The sequence below is a fragment of the Vigna unguiculata genome, chromosome 10 (assembly GCF_004118075.2).
Source record: "Vigna unguiculata cultivar IT97K-499-35 chromosome 10, ASM411807v1, whole genome shotgun sequence".
Lineage (NCBI taxonomy): Eukaryota > Viridiplantae > Streptophyta > Magnoliopsida > Fabales > Fabaceae > Vigna > Vigna unguiculata.
The window spans coordinates 34015726-34033420 of NC_040288.1; the positions used below are offsets into that span (position 1 = coordinate 34015726).

At 32.9% G+C, this 17695-nt stretch overlaps 2 protein-coding genes across 2 annotated transcripts; one reads left to right on the forward strand and one right to left on the reverse strand.

Annotated features, from left to right (window-relative positions):
• Nucleotides 1–2866: 2866 nt before the first annotated feature.
• On the reverse strand, nt 2867–6009 carry LOC114167212 (G-type lectin S-receptor-like serine/threonine-protein kinase SD2-2). The gene has a single exon (XM_028052219.1). The coding sequence runs from the start codon at nt 5842–5844 to the stop codon at nt 3346–3348; it is 2499 nt and encodes an 832-aa protein (XP_027908020.1). The 5' UTR covers nt 5845–6009; the 3' UTR covers nt 2867–3345.
• Nucleotides 6010–14295: 8286 nt separating this feature from the next.
• On the forward strand, nt 14296–16604 carry LOC114167400 (pentatricopeptide repeat-containing protein At2g46050, mitochondrial). The gene has a single exon (XM_028052488.1). It carries the CDS (start codon nt 14618–14620, stop codon nt 16541–16543), a length of 1926 nt encoding a protein of 641 aa, XP_027908289.1. The 5' UTR covers nt 14296–14617; the 3' UTR covers nt 16544–16604.
• The last annotated feature ends 1091 nt before the right edge of the window (nt 16605–17695 follow it).

Consider the following 17695-nt stretch of genomic DNA (forward strand, 5'->3'; position numbering starts at 1 on the left):
ATATTATATAAAAGTTAAAAAAGAAGTCAAATTGTTAATAAACTATCCCTATGATATAATTAATTAGTAAACTGATCCATTATTATATGAAGTGAGTCAAAACGACCCATTCATATAAAAAAATCAAGAGACTATTTTCATCACCACAATCAATAAAACCTTCTTATTATCCAACATGTTTTCAAGTTAAAAAATTACTTCTTTTATTTTTATTGCAATATCATTTTATATTAATTGCATCATCTCATATTTCTTAATACATATGAACAAATACATACAAGTTAGCAAAATGATTTTAGGTTACTTAATTAACAAATAAATCAAACAAAAATTAATTGATTAAAAAGTTGTTTAAAATTTTGAATATGTAATAAATAATAATAATAAGCTCAGTAAAAATGCTCAAATTTATAAAAAAAATTGAACAAATAAACAATTAAGCTTCATAAATAAATATAAGAAAATTTTTTTATTATTTATTATATTTAATGTTATATTTTACTATTTATTAACATTAAATTATGTATTTTACAAAAAAAATAAAAAACTACCTAATTTAATTATGATAAATTTTCATTATACATGTATAGAATTTATTAAGTTTGGAATACTGGGCACCCCAATCTCCTATAAGATTTGTCCTTGCACATCAACACCTAAAACAATTAGGAGACTATTGGCAAAAATATCCACGGATATCCGCGGGTAGAGGATAGTGGGTATTTTAATATCCGCTTATAAACAGGTCGGGTACGGGTATCATACTATCCGTACCTGCGGATACCCGTTACCCGCAAAAAATTAAAATTAAAATTCAATTTATATTTTATTAATTTAAATTTAATTAAAATTAAAATTAACAGTATATTTTATTATGTCAAATTTAATTATAATTATAATTATAATTTAATTTATATTTTATTTTTATAATTTTATATTAAAAAATTTATAAAATACATATTTTTTTAAATATTTGCAGGTATCGAGTATCCATGGTACCCGCAGGTTTTAAAAATATTCGCAACGGATACTCGACGGGTAAATAGATAGGTAACAGACGGATTTTCTTTTGGCGGTAGGATACCCGCTCTGACCCGTTGTCATCCCTAATCCCAACACCACCATTAATAGAACTTTATTGATATTCAACATTTTTTAATTAAAGTAATAAAATTTATTTGTTATTTTACATTCACCATAATATTATTTTATACTAATTACGAAATCTCACGTCTCTTAATACATATAGATATAAATAAATATATAGAAGTTAGTAAAATGATGTTAGATTATTCGGTTAATAGAAAAATTAAACAATAATAAATCAATTAAAACAATAATATAAATTTTTATATATTTAATAAATATATAAATTAATAAAATCAATTAAAAATACCCAAATTTGTAAAAAGATTTGAATCGATAAATAGTTTAGGAAAATGATATTTTAATGAAGTTTTTTTCTGACAAAGTTCGATAAACTACTTATTTAAGTAAAACATACTGCTTTATTACTTTATTTTAATTAAAAAATAAAAAAATAAATATATTTTAATTTTATTTATAGAAAGTTCGTCAATTTCTTTTGTCAAAAACTATTTTTTTAATAGTTTACCCTTACTAATAAGAAAAAATATCAGTTATGAATTAACCAGGTTATTAATTATAAAACGTATTAACAAATCAATTGGCTGGTCAAATTATAGTCTGTAACATCAAAGGAAAAAAAAAAAAAAAATTAGTGTCTGGTAAACAACTTAAGAAAGACTTTTATATCAATGTTAGCTGTCACCAACTGGTAGTATGTTCAATTTGTAGGTCAAAAGTTTGAAGCATACAAATAGTCACTTTGACTTCAAAGCCACGAGACTAATAAAATTATAGAATTAAATGTGTTTTTATCCCATAATTTTTTAGTAAAAATTATTTTTTTTTCAAAATTATGGACTAATTTAGTTCTATATTTTTAAAAGGGTGTGAATTTGATTATTTTAATTAAATTTTTTAAATTTTATTTAACATTTAAAACATATTTTTCAACTGACATTGTATAAAAAGTATAAACAATATAAACACTGTTATAAAATACGTTTGAAATGTCTACTAAATTTAACATGATTTAATTAAAAAAAACTAAATTGATATCTTTCTAAAATTAAAAAACTAAATTAAACTAAAATTTTAAAGAGGAATTAATTTTAATTTTTGCTCAAAATTAAAAATCTAAAAACATATTTACCCAAAATATTATGATCATAACATATTTTGAGGTTTTTAATCTTTACATTCACCTAATGATTACGCTTGAAACAGAGATATAGTATAATAAAATTAGAATATAAACTTTATTTTAAGTTCAGTGAAAAATTGAATATCCTTTACCAAAATAAAAATTTTAAGAAATTTTCTCATTTAGCGAAAATAAAAAGTACATTGAGGTTAATCTCAATCTCTTATTTAAAGGTTATAGATATAATAAATGATTGATCAAAATATTTTTCGTATACAAAATATCTTAATAAAATATTAACTAATAACAAATATCTTAATAAAATATTAATTAGTATCAAATAAACCTCCGTCCACTAATACAATGAACTTTTAAATGCTCTGGTCAAAATGAATTTGTATTATCTTCTAACAAACAGCTATCCAACAACGAGTTTTCACCCATTTTTAAACATTTATAATAAGCTCTTTCTAACGGTAGGATTAAATACGTTCTTTTAAGTTAGATACAAAATTAAAATTTGTCTCTTTTCTATCTTCTGTAAAGGCAAAAATCGTTTACTATATTTCAACATAATAGATAAACAAAAATGCTGCGCTGTGAAAGAAGTGTTCAAATTTTGTCAGAATTTTAGGATTCTCAACATCATCATGTTCTGCATTAAAATTAAAAGTAAATACATCAAAGAATAGTTTCCGAAGATACCTCAACTTAAACATGGAAAATCTCACATTGTTGAAGTTTAAAATATGATTTCACTAACACAGTCCTTCTCTTCTTCTGTCACTAATGCACCAAATTCTTTCGATTTTGACATTTCAGAATTTCTTGGAGACAAGGTACTGAATTAGTCTTAAATTTCACAGTCAGATTCTTCATCATCTTCACATGTAATTAATGTTTCAAAGCTACCAGCACTACCAGTTCCTCTTCCTCATTCAGAATCTGTTCATGCTGAACTTCCTCCTATCATTAAAGACTTAAAATCTGTGAGCACTGGAAGCAAGAGAATTTTGCAGAGAGCACTGAAAACATTCAAGTTAAACTACAACTCATGCACCACCATATATCAGATGCTCCATTTTTTCCACATCTTGGAAAATGCCAGAACTTTGTTATCGAACACTGACATTGGTATTCACATCTAATGGAGAAAAAACATTCCCTGTGTATGATTCAGAATCAGCAGTTGAAACTTGTAAGTTACCATCTGATAAGCTTCCACCAGTAGAAACACCATTGCCTGAATTACCCTTCACCCCATGAAACGAATCCCCAGTAACCAGCGCTTGAAGCAACTTTGGTGGTGGAGGAACACTCACCTCCACCAACCCCTCCAACATCTTCACCACCATACCCATCGTAGGCCTCATTGCTTCATCATCTTGAATGCACCAAACTGCAACCAAACCAACCCTTCTAGCCTCCTCAACGTTATACACATTACCAAGTCTCTTATCAACCACTTCACCAAAATTTCCCTCTATTATCTGCTGCGCGGCCCACGGCGGGAAGAACCACTTCCCCCCACTTTCACCACCACTCTCTCCACCCCCCGCAGACGGCAGCGCCTCCACGTTCCTCCGACCGCCGATCAGCTCCAGCATTGTCATTCCGTAGCTGTAAACATCTGCCTTGGTTGTAATTGCCACACCGGAAATCCACTCCGGTGCAACATACCCCCACGTTCCCCTCATAGTCGCCAACACCCTACTGAAGTCCCTCCCAATCAGCTTCGCTAACCCAAAATCAGAAACCTTCGCAGTGAAATCACCATCCAGAAGAATGTTCTCTGGCTTGATATCACAATGTATGATGCAACATCTACATTCCTCGTGTAAATAAGCAATTCCCTTAGCAGTGCCAACGGCCACTCTGAACCTGACATCCCAACTCAGACTAGGCCCTTCCTTCCTCAGATAAACACTGAGAGCACCGTTCTGCATATACTCATAAACCAGAAGCCGGTGAGAATTCTCAGAGCAGAACCCTCTGAGTCTCACAAGATTCACGTGTTGAATGTTCCCGATTGTGGAGACCTCAGCTCTGAACTCCTTCTCCCCACTCCCTGGCCTCTCCAATCTCTTCACCGCCACAACTGAACCATCGCTCAACTCCCCCTGAAACACGGTTCCGAACCCTCCGTGCCCGATCTTCTCTGAAAAGCCCCGTGTCGCTAACTGAAGTTCCTTGTAAGAAAACACGCGCAAATTCAACACACCCACAAACCCATCTTCATCCTCCTCTTCCAATTTCTTCCCCCCAACCCTCTTTTTCACCATCACCAACAATGTCACCACCACCACCCCCAGAACCGCAACCGACCCAATCACAACCCCACTCAAAACCTTCCAATCAAACCCCTTCCTCCCAGATCCCCCTCTCGGAACCCTAACATGCAAAACCTCACTCTCACCATCGTCGGTTACATTCTGAAAATCCGAAAGTGACCCATAAAATTTTCTGCATAACATACTCTGTTCGTCGAAACTCAACCCAACGCACCCACAATCGCGCAGACACTCGCGCTCGCAAAAGCTTCTAGCTTTCCCCTTATCCAGACTCACATTCCCGAATCCAAACCTCACAGCACCGATATCTTCAAACCCATCACCCCCATCACACCCCGCGCCCACACGGTGACAACCTTGAGAGTAATCGCCAGAACCCCACCCATGACCATCCAATGGCTCAAACCCGCTCACACACTCACACAGTTTTGATGTCTCCCCAGTGCAAACCCCGAACCCGCCGCAGAGTCCCCGAACCTGGCACACATTCTCCGGCTTGAACCAAAACTTCTGCCAGGACCCCGACTGGCTGTTCCACGAGTACTGCTTGACCTGCCCGAAGGGCTCCAGGCGGAACATCGTCGGCGGTCGGAAGCTCGTCTCGATGGCGCGTTCGGAGAAACCGAAGGCCGCGGCGGGGGAGAACGGTGCGGCGAAATGGAAGGCGTAGAGGTAGGGGACCGTCATCTCGGGGATGTTGAGGAATCTCCCATTGCTCCAGTTCCCGGTGGACCAGTACGAAACGGTGTCGTTGAAGACGAGCTCGAACTCGCCGTAGAAGGATGGTTTCAACCGCAGGGTGTAAAGCCCCGGGGAAGGGTCCGTTTCCGTGCGCCAAGAGGTGAGCGAGTTGAAGCGCGTGAGGTTCATGCCGGGGAGCCACGTGTCCGAGGGGGAATCGAAGCTCTGCCATGAAACGACGCCGTCGGAAGTGAGGAGGACGAGGTTTCCGGAATCGAGAAGCTTGAGGGTGAGGTTGGTGGTGGTGGTGGCGGCGGCGGCGGCGGCGGTCCAGAGAGTGGTGTTGAAGTGGGTTAGGAGTAACTGACCGGTTGGGGTGAGTTGAAGGGATGAAGCGGCTTGGGAGGGGGAGGGGTTGAGGCGGTTGGCGACCCAGATGGTGTTTGGGCTGGGCAAAGAGGTGCGGCGGATGGCGAGGTAGAATTTCGGCGGGCCTGGGCCCGGGCCTGGGAAGAAATTGAAGAAGCCAAGTTGGAAAGTGTTGTTGGGGCTTTGCAGAGTGGCGTTGCCTTGGAGAATGATGGTGGCGGCGGAGGAGGAAGTGTGGAGAACGAGAATGAAGAGAAGGAAAAAGAGGAACATTGTCTTTGATTTGTTATGTTAAGGAAGTGGAATTGCATGTAGAAGAAGAAGAAGAAGAGTGTTCGGAGATACACTATGTTTATGTTTCTGTTTGTGTTCGTGTTCTCGTTGACACTTTGGTTTTTTGGTTCTCTAAATTCTCGAGCTCTGGTCTCTGGTCTCTGTTTTTCTTTTTCTTTTTTAATGTCCAAATTATCCTTTCTGCTTTTTCGCTCTTTCACTCTATGCTCTGTCATCAACCCTGCTTCACCTACTAACGAATCAATAAAATATGTAAAAATAGAAAATTATGATTATAAAATGTTATAAAAATATAAATAAAAATCGTTAAATAATAATTATTAAATGACAAAATATATATATATATATATATATATATATATATATATATATGTTGCTGGAAATAGAGACAAACATTTCCCATTTTATAGATGTAACACCCCTCTTAATCAAGAGGGTCGTGTCAGGTCTGCAGTCTAATACACTCCAATCCCTCATCCTTCAAGCCATACAAGGACCACCAGATAGGTTGTTGCTAGTCGGGGTCGAACTCCAGACCTGACCTTTAACACCCTCTCAACAAGACATCTCTCTTGTTGAGAGGGTGTTAAAGGTCAGGTCTGGAGTTTGACCCCGACTGACAACAACCTACCTGGTGATCTTTGTGTGGCCTGAGGAGTGAGGGATTGGGGTGTATTGGGCTGCCTACCTGACACGGCCCTCTTAATTAAAAGGAGTGTTACAATAGAGGAAAATAATATTCAAATTCATCTCATATATGGGAGGAACGAAAACAACAATGTCTAAAAAAGAAACATTATGTCATCTTGATTCATAGGAACATTAAAACGATTGCTTTTGGCTCCAATTGATAACTAATATTTTTTTATCAACAATTTAGCTGTTTTTTTTGGTAACCAATACTTTTGTGTAACACTTTACCTTATTGGGATGGTTTAGTAATAATTACTATCTTGATATGATGTGATGTCTGTTTTAGTTTACTATATAGTAATTAAATTTGCTTTGTTATTTTTTAAAGCCAAACATTTTAACTGACGTAGAATAATTTGAAATTATATAAACTCTTTATGGCGTATATAGTATCGAAAGAGAATTTTACCCAAAAATGACCAATAGTTTAATGACATAGATTTAAGAGCTTCAAAAGTATATTGCTTCCTACATATGCTCAAAGGGGTACTTTTTTATATATAAATAGTGATATTTTTCTATCAGTGGAAACGATATATTTGTGAAGATTATTTTATAACAAATTTTAAGAAAAAAATTGTTTATAAGTTCAATTCAACTTATGAAAAAGCTTCTAGAAGTTAACTTATAGTAAGGTTAATTTAAAGGATTTTGATTAATTATAAGTTGTCTCAAACATATTATTGAGTAAAATTTCAGTAATTTAGATACTTCCTGATGAAATGTTTCATATACTTGAGTATTTTATTTAAACAATGATGTTTCGCCTCTATTCTCAAAAGAATTTAAAAAGTTGAAGTATGCATTATATTTATTTATTTATTTATTATAACATTAATCAGACGTGTATATATATTTATGGGTTAAATATATTTTTTTTTCAAATTTTAATGAAATTTAAAATTACTTATTTTTTAAAAATTTTGACCAATTTAATCTTTATCTTAAAAAATGTGTCAATTTAGTCCTTTTAATTAAATTTTGTTAATTTTATTTGACGTTTCAAACATATTTCATGATAGTATTTGAATTATTTACACCGTTTGACACATTTTTGCTTCAATGTTAACTCAAATATTATCATAAAATGCGTTTAAAATGTCAAATAAACTTAACAAAATTTGGTAAAACAAACTAAATCCATACATTTCTAAAGATGAAAGACTAAATTGGTATAAAATTTCGAAGAAGAACTAATTTTAAAATTTACTGAAACTTGAGAGACAAAAACATTTTAAACCATATATATATAAAGGGGAAGTGAAAGTGAAAGATATATATGTAACGTCCCAAATAAATGGATAAATCTATTTAAATAAAACGTCGCATGTAACATCATTCAGAGAGTGCGGAAAAATCGGAAAATGAAATACACATTATCCCAACATAACAAGAAAGGGAAAAGGGCCCCAAACGGCCTACACAAGGTACAAGGTCTCGTCAAGTACGAGAGGACTAGTACTACTAAACTCCCAAAAGTTACGGGTCTCCCAAATGAGCCCGATAGACGTCCAAGATTCATCAAACCGCAACATCTCCATTAATACCACTACCAGAAGGTCTCACATTTGCTCACATCAACAAGGTTGATGATCATCGCAAGGGAGGAAACCACACATGACACACAAGCAAGCGAAAGGGTAAGCTAACGAAGAATCATCATATCACACACTCAATATACAATTTAAATATTCAAACATACATAACAAACATTCACATGTGAGGTATCAATCCATATAAAACACCAAGACTTGACTATCCGGATAAGCTTATGAGGCACCACCACGTGGTAGTGGAATTATGTCCTAGCAGTGAGGCGTCACCGCGAGGCCTTCGCGGAATTATACCCTTACAAGAGGCACCACCACGTGGCCTACGTGAAATTATGTCCTGGCCTTGAGGCACCACCACGACCCCCCGTGGAATTACGTCCTTTCGTCGAGGCACCACCATGAAACTCCCCTTGAAAGGGCCCATGAAATTACGTCCCACAGATGAGGCGCCACCAAGATCTCTTGCTACAAGAGTCATGGAATTATGCCCTACTCATACTTTATACATGTCCCACCCATCAAATCAAGAATTTCCATAACATTAATATCATGCATAAGCAACAAATCATGCAACTCATTCCTTCCAATTCATACCCAATAAAGCAACATATCAGTTCCATCTCGAACTCACATTTAAATCATGGCATCATCCCTCAACCCACAAGGCAAAGCATTTAGATCAAACAAGCAATCACACATTAGTACCCCATTCAACAATGACATCCAACCCTACTCGTTGCCTCGCTCAGGCGGAACCCCTCTCGCCTAGGCGAGATCGCGAAAAGGGAAGAGCGGACTCTGCGAGGTCTCGCTCAGGCGAGTCCCTTCTCGCCTAGGCGAGACCACTTCTCGCTCAAAAATAAAAACCTCTCGTCTAAGCCAGAGATAGAGCAACAGGTCCTGAGCGAGCCTCTGCTAAACTCGCCTGGGCGAGGCAAGCTCGCCTGGGCGAGAAAACCAGTGCCCGCCACTGTTCCTTCGAGCGACAACCACCCACAAGCATCCACACAGTCCAACAAGCATTTTCAACCGATTAAAATTACGCACAGACCGTCCAACCATCACATGCTCATCAAACAGACAGATTCTACCGAATAAAATATGGTAAGGTCTAGCTTCCCTTACCTGGAAATGGGCTCGCGGGAAGTTCTAACACGCACACAGAGAACACCACAGTCCTAAGAAAGAGCCAAAGGGCTGAAAACGAAGGGGAGCAGATTAGGAACGAGACCACTACAAAGTCCCTACTGTGATCAACAAGAGAAAGGGTGCCTAGAGAGGGAGAAGTACGGGCTCGAGATTTACTTACATGGAGTAGAGCGGAGCTTAGAGTTGTCTTGTCCAAGGGCTGGTATCAAACTCTAGCAGAGGTTCCTGTTGCGAGAGAGAAAGGGTTTGACGGCTGTGAAAATCTGAAGGACAAGAGAAATGAAAGTGTGAGGGCAGACTTAGGGTCTCCTTTTGCCCCTTCTTAGGCCAACCCTTAGGCCCAACCGCTTGGAACAACCTTTTAAAAAAAACAAAAAATAAAACGGGCGGTACAAAATAAATAAATAAATATATATATATATTATATATATATATATATATATATATATATATATATATATATATATATATATATATATATATATATATATATATAAAGGGGAAGTGAAAGTGAAAGATTGAGAGTAATTTGGTAGAAGACAAAGTGGAGAGTGAAAGGGTGGTGGCTGACAAATGCTCTGAAGTCCACTCATCAAGTTATCTGTTTTCAACTAAGGAAATGGAAAAATAATTAGAAAAAGGAAAGACTTTTGAGGAAAAATATTATATTTCTTTTATGAAGTGAAAATATCTTGTCGCATTTATTTATAAGTAAGAAAAAAAAATTAGGACGCAAAGATAAAGGGGACCATTATTAAAATATGGGAAGAGTGAAGAAAATGAGGAGCACGTGAGAGCCAACCAAACCAAAAAGTTCTTACACGAAAAGTGTAAATCACTGTGGTGTGCAACTTTGGGAAAAGAAACTATTTTTGAGACATTATTAAAATTAATTAGCAAAATAACAAATCTAAACATAGCTAAGTAGTAGGATGATAATATTCTGTGATCATAATTTAGTTCACAAAAAATAGGTTTGGCTGATTCATTCTACGTTTAACTTGTGGTTTAGTTTTGTTTGTGTGATCGATATGGTGATTGACACGTGGCTTTGCAAGTTAGCTAGCATAAATAAAATTTTCAAAACAAATTTTATAATGTTTAGTGTATGGTCATGTCGGTTAATTCAACAGTAACTAATAGGTTTAGTGGAGATTATTTTGAATAAGGTTTTCAAAAATATTATCGAGTAATGTTTTTTCACTTTTTCAGATTTTGTAAATTTAGTTGAAATTTATAAGTTTACAATTGTGTCGAATGAGATTAGTTAGATTATCTAATTTAACTGAAATTTATAAGTTGGGTCGTACAATTCTGTCAAACGAGATTAATTACATTATTTATAGAATTTCATCTTATTTTTTTATATAAAATGTCTGGTCAGATTATTTAATAATAATGTACCGAATCACATAAAAACTATTTAAAGTATCTAATTAACGTAAACAAATTAATAATTAAGATTAAAAATGATTGAATGATGATTAGATCATAATTAGGAATCCATAAAAAACCTATAAAGACTAGAGATGACAAATAAACCCGTTCTCGTGGGTATTGTCCGGGATGTACATATACCGCCATAATACCGTCCCCGTCATATCTCTATTCTCATTTAAATTATTAAAATATTCACAATTAATCAAGTAACCTCTATATCTATCTATCTATATATATATATATATATATATATATATATATTTTTTTTTTTTTCTATTTTTTTTTCTTTTAATTATTTCATTTGTCATGAAACTCATTCTCATCTCCAATATATTTTTTATCTTATCATATCCTTTATGTAATTATGTTAAAATGATGTATGTTAATAAAAAAAAATTATGCATCACATTTGAATATTTTATTATTTTTTAATATTTTTATTTATTATAAATTTTCCTTTCACATGACAATGTTTATACTCTCAATTTAAGGTAATATAAAAAAAATCTTTACTTATTATTATTATTAATTTTTGTTTAATTTGAAGAACTCTTTTGTTTCATTAAAATAATTTTCGTTATTTTTCAACCATTAAGTATATATGTTGATATTTGAAAAGTTTTCTTAGTTCTCTAAGATATTTTTCGTCTTATCATACCTTAGTTATACATTTGATTTCCTTTGTGTGATTTTTTTGATATTCTTTCAAATTATTTCTAAAACACACATTTGTTAGTTTTTTAATATTTTTATTTATTGTTTTTATTTTCATCATGTAGAATAATATTTCGATATATTCTATCTAATTATTTTTTATTTTATAACTCATTATTAATCATAATGTAATTTTTTCACTTTAAATTCTGTTTGAAGTGGTTAAAATTATATATATATATATATATATATATATATATATATATATATATATATATATATATATATATATATATATATATATAATGATATTTAGGAATAGTATACGATAATTCACTACAAGAAAAACATGAAATGGTGACTGATTTAGTCAGTAACCCATATCAGTCACTATTTTTCGTCATTGGTGGTAGTAGTTGATTTATTGTCTGAATCAATGACTAAATTAGTGACCGATTCAATGATTGAATCAGTACTTGATTTAGTGACCAATTTAATTACTAATTTATTTGTAATTTAATGACAATTTTTTTGGTCACTAATGATATTTCTACTTAATTTTAATCACTTCAAACATAATTTAATAATTAGTTCTCTAAGGTATTTTTCATTTTATCATACCTTAAATGTACATTTGATTTTCTTTGTGTGATTTCTTTCGATAGTCTCTCAAATTATTTCTAAAACACACATTTGTTAGTTTTTTAATATTTTTATTTATTGTTTATTTTCATCATGTAGAATAATATTTCGATATATTCTATCTAATTATTTGTTATTTTATAACTCACTATTAATCATACTGTAATTTTTTTCACTTTAATTGTATAAATAACTTTTATTTACTACAATATAAAAATTTAATGTAATTGCTATGAATATTTTTTGTCACTATTCAACATATATTTAAGTTCAAAAGATACAAAATCTATGTCAAAATTTTATTATTATGTTTATTATTTGTTCTTTGTGTTATTTTGATCAAGTGATATATTATAACTTTTATTAGTGTATAAAAAAGAGATTCATTAGAATTTAAAAAATTGAAGTAAACAAACATTTAAAATATATTTTAATTTGAATATTTGTTTTCCTTTTATATTTTTTTGAAATATTTTTTAATTTTATCAACTAAGTTCATCGATGTTGTAGTTTGCAAATTTAATAAATGTTTTGGTTCACATGAAATTTTATTTGGTATTCTAATATAAAATGTAAACAATTATAATTTATTTTAAGGTATTTGACAACGAAGAAAATCCTCTTAATATTGAATATTTCATAATATTATGTTTTATTTACCGTAATTTTTTTTCTTTTATAAAAATTAATATTGAAGTAGTTAGAACACGGGTACGGGTATGGGTACGAGATTATACCCGTTACCCGGTGGGGATGGGGATGAGAAAAAAGTTTGATGCCCGTTGGGTTTGGATATAGGGATGGGGATGAATTTTTTATGTGGAAATGAGTATGAGATAGCGAAACCCGTCCTCGCCCCGCCCCATTGCCATCCCTAATAAAAAAAGGCTAAAAGTATGGTGACAGAAATTTTTATCTTATATTAATTATAACATTTATTATTTTAAATCATCGATTCTTGTACGGATTTTAAAATTAAAACATCTTTAACATGTATCTATTGATGACCAAGAGAAACCCCACATAGCAAAACAAATGACTTGTACAACTTAAAATCATATAAATAGACGTATGACTCAACACAAAAAATAAAATAATAATTTTATTTTTTGTGTTTTATATTGAATTAGTTTAAAATTGAAATAAACTAAATAAATATACAACTAAAACTTATATCAAATAAATATATTAAAATTAAACTTTTAATAGATAAAAAAGTATAATTATTGTCTAAACTATCTAAAAGCTATAACAATTAATTAATATTAAATGAAGGTATAAAATAACTAATTTAGGATTTAAGTATCGAGTAAAGGAATAACAAGACAAAATAAAATAAATTTTTTTATGCCACTTAGAAATTAAAATGTAGTAAATTTTGTCAACTCACCACCTCTTTCATCTTTCTTTTTAATTTTATCACTTAATTTTATGATTCAGAATAGAATGTGGCAGTGGTAGCATGTTTACAGTTTTAGCTTTAATGAACCCCACAAAGTGACCTTGTAGCTTCGGGACCTTTTCACATATGAAATATTCTTGGTACCAAAAGATTGCATTGCACTATCTATTTTTGCAAGTTTTCAGTTTACAAAATTAAACATTTTTCTATTTAAGTTAATTTTTTATCCATTATTAGTTCAATTTAATTTATGGGTTTTTAATCTGAGCTCTTTCAATTTTTAAAAGTTCTAATAATTTTTTTTAACACTATAGCAATTTATATGTAGATTAAACTATTTATAAAAATAAAGAGTACAAAAGATAATTATAATATTTATTTTTTCTAAAATTAATTTCCTTTGCAATTTCAACAAGGTGTAAGTTTTAGCCACCAAAGTCCAACTTCACCAACTACTCTGTGAGACCCATTCATAGATTGTAGGTTTCTTTTGGTAAAGAAATCAATCAATTCAGGTTTTGACTTTGTGACTATACATTTTTGTTTTTGGCATCCCCACATCACAAAGTCATTGAAAGGTTTTTATTAGGAAAGGACTTTTGAATTTTACTCTTCATTTTTTATTCCAATATTTTTATTAAGGAAAATTGGTTTTAATGATAACAAGCTCCTGAAAGAAGAAAATCTGCTGTTACTGGGCATGCTTATCAATCAATTAAAACATCATCATGAGGTTTATTTTTAACCATCACTACTTCCTTTTTGTCTTTTTCCTTTTTCATTCTTAACCAATTTGGTTTTTGTTTTCTTAACAAGAGTACACTACCTTTTTAATAAAAGTTTCAACTTTAAAAATGTAAAAAATGCAAATCTTATTAAATCAATCACTCCCTAACATTTACTACTGCAATGATGGATCATCTACTTCTGCCATTATCCATTACACTTTTGTTCAGAACAATTTTCTTGTATGATATGTTATGATTGCCAACAAATTAGAAAGAGTAGGGAAATTCACAATAGTAGTGAACTATCCATGGAAGAAAAAGAACTCAACATTTAATTTCTTCTTTGTTTTTTTTTTGTGTAATTTTGTGATGTTTGAGCCAAACTCCAAATTTGGAGAAAATGATACAAAATCATGGCATCAACTGTTAAACCTTGAGCCAAATCTTTGACATGACAATTCCAAGTGCAACTGTGTTTTGCCTCTAATCCCATGCTCTGCAAATTCCATTTCAAAAAGCAGCTTCGTTTCCCTTCAACCGCTTATTCATTTGCCACTCAGTGCACCCATTCATGCAGCAAACTAAGAGTTTTTATGCCATTTCCTGATGAAACCTACTTAAGGGACCCTCGCACTGTTCATTTATTTTGTGCCAATGCCCTCAAAGTCTCAGCCAAATGGGCCCTTTTTCCTGAAGGAAAACAGTTGCATGCCCATTTGATAAAGCTTGGATTTTGCCATGTTCTGTCCCTGCAAAATCAGATTTTGAGTGTTTATCTAAAGTGTAAGGAAACTAAAGATGCACAGAAACTGTTTGAGGAATTGCCTGCGAGAAATGTGGTTTCGTGGAACATTCTAATTCGGGGCATTCTTGGATGTGGCAGTGCAATTGAAAATGCACATCTCTGTTTTTCTTATTTCAAAAGGATGTTCTTGGAAATGGTGGTTCCGGACAGTACAACTTTGAATGGTCTCATTGGTGTTTGTGTAAAGTTTCGTGATATTGATGTGGGTTTCCAGTTGCATTGTTTTGCAGTGAAACTGAGACTTGATTTGGATTGTTTTGTCGGAAGTGTTCTTGTTGATTTATATGCTAAATGTGGCTTGGTTAGGAGCGCAAGGATGGTTTTTCATGCTGTTCCTCAAAGAGATTTGGTTATGTGGAATGTGATGATTTCTTGCTATGCCTTTAATCGTTCACCGGAAGAGGCTCTGGGAATGTTCAACTTGATGCGATCAGACGGTGCAAATGGAGATGAGTTCACTTTTAGCAGTGTCCTTACTGTATGTGATACTTTGGACTATTATGATTTTGGAAGGAAGCTTCATGGCCACATTCTGAAACAATCATTCGATTCAGATGTGTTAGTAGCTACTGCATTGATTAACATGTATGCGAAAAATGAAAATATAACTGACGCACACAAACTGTTTGATAGGATGGCGATTAGAAATGTTGTGGCTTGGAACGCCATTATCGTTGGGTGTGGGAATTGTGGAGAAGGGAATGAGGTCATGAAGCTCCTGAAAGAGATGCTTCACGAAGGGTTTTCCCCTGATGAACTAACTATTTCCAGCACTATTAGTTCATGTGGCTATGCTTGTGCCATTACTGAAACAATGCTACTCCATGCTTTTGCAGTGAAATCCTCATTTCAAGAATTTGTATCTGTTGCTAATTCTCTGATCAGTGCGTACTCCAAGTGTGGTAGCATAACCAATGCATGTAAATGCTTCAGATTAGCTGCAGAACCTGATCTTGTTACGTGGAGTTCATTGATAAGTGCATATGCATTCCATGGTCTTGCCAAAGAAGCAACTGAAACATTTGAGAAGATGCTATCTTGTGGAGTAATTCCGGATCAAATTTCTTTTCTTGGTGTTCTCTCTGCTTGTTCTCATTCTGGGCTTGTGGCTGAGGGACTTCACTACTTTAACTTGATGACAAGTGTGTATCAGATTGTTCCTGAATCAGGGCATTATACCTGCCTTGTTGATCTTCTTGGGAGATATGGTCTTATAAATGAGGCTTTTGAATTCTTAAGGTCACTGCCAATGGAAGCTGAATCAAATACATTGGGAGCATTTATTGGATCCTGCAATGTCCATGCAAATATAGGACTGGCTAAGTGGGCTGCAGAAAAGCTCTTCATCATAGAACCAGAGAAGAGTGTAAACTATGCAGTCATGTCTAACATTTATGCTTCCCATAGACATTGGTGTGATGTAGAAAGAGTTCGTGGAATGATGGGGAACAAGAGTGATGCAAGAGTCCCTGGTTGCAGCTGGATTGAAATTGGTAATCAAGTTCATTCGTTTGTATCCAATGATAAGACACACCCTAAAGCCTTAGAAATGTATGCTACGTTGAAAATGCTACTTTGGCCGATGAAGGAAAAAAGTGGTATGAATTTCTGAAGGATACATAACTTTATGATCTAATTGGGGTGGTAAAACAAGTCAGTCAGATCTATTTTGACTTGTCAAAGACAACTCGGATTAGGCTGACCCATCACTAAAAATTGGATTAGACACCCCGCCTAAGAACAAATTGGCGGGGTACTCTCTCACTTTTTTTTTTTATAAGATTTGTTTATATAATATAGAGATTTTTTTAATTATTTTAAATTTTTAAACATAAAAAAAAAATAAAAAATGGATGAGCGAGCCAGGATAGGCTGAGTTCCTTTGGCTTACCAGTTTGACGTGCTAAGCAGGTTGTGTTAAAGTGGGTTAAGGGTTGAAAATTCTAACCTACATTATTTTCTTTTTGAATTGATGGACCTGATCTACTTTTACATTTCTAATATTTAATATTAGGTGACTTTTTCTTTGTTAAGTAACTTTAGTATGGAAATTGAAATTTAATATTTTATACTTATTTTTTTTATATCTTTTGTATGGAAATTGAAATTTGGAAAAAAGTCATTAAATCTTGGTTTCTTGTTTAACATAGTTATCCGATTGGACAAAATTTACATGAAATTGGTTTGGTGGTTTTAGTTTTATTGTCTAATTAAAATTGAAATTTTATTTCGATAATATGTGTGACAAAAAATTATATTAAAGATTAGCATAGGCTATTGAAATAAAACTTCAATTGAAGAACACAATTTTAACTTACGTGTTGACTCTATACAGTGGCGGACTAATGAGAACTTTTGGATTGGATCGTTGATTGGGTTTTAAAGTCATGTACTCAAAATTTCATTCATCGATGACATTTAATTTACAAAAATATTAGTCCAATCACTTATGCAATTTTCAACGATTTCTGAGTTCAACATTTTGTAATGAGTAGAAACTTTGTGTTCGTCAGGTTTGAATGCGTTATGGAATGAAATAATCATTCAGTCAACCCACTCTATCTGCATAAAGTTTATATCTTTTGAACTTTCTTCATTCTGCTTGAAAAGAAAAATCTTCTATAAAATTTTTATCATTTCTATTTTATTCTTTACATTTGAGATCTACACTAGTCCTATTTTTAATCCACTTAAAATTTTCTATAAGCATTATGTTCATTTACATTTAGAGAGAAAAAAAATATCAATTCATTGCATGTTTATT

Excerpts from the sequence above, each read along its gene's own strand:
- LOC114167212 (XM_028052219.1), bottom strand. The coding sequence starts at position 5,844 with ATGTTCCTCTTTTTCCTTCTCTTCATTCTCGTTCTCCACACTTCCTCC.
- LOC114167400 (XM_028052488.1), top strand. The coding sequence starts at position 14,618 with ATGCTCTGCAAATTCCATTTCAAAAAGCAGCTTCGTTTCCCTTCAACC.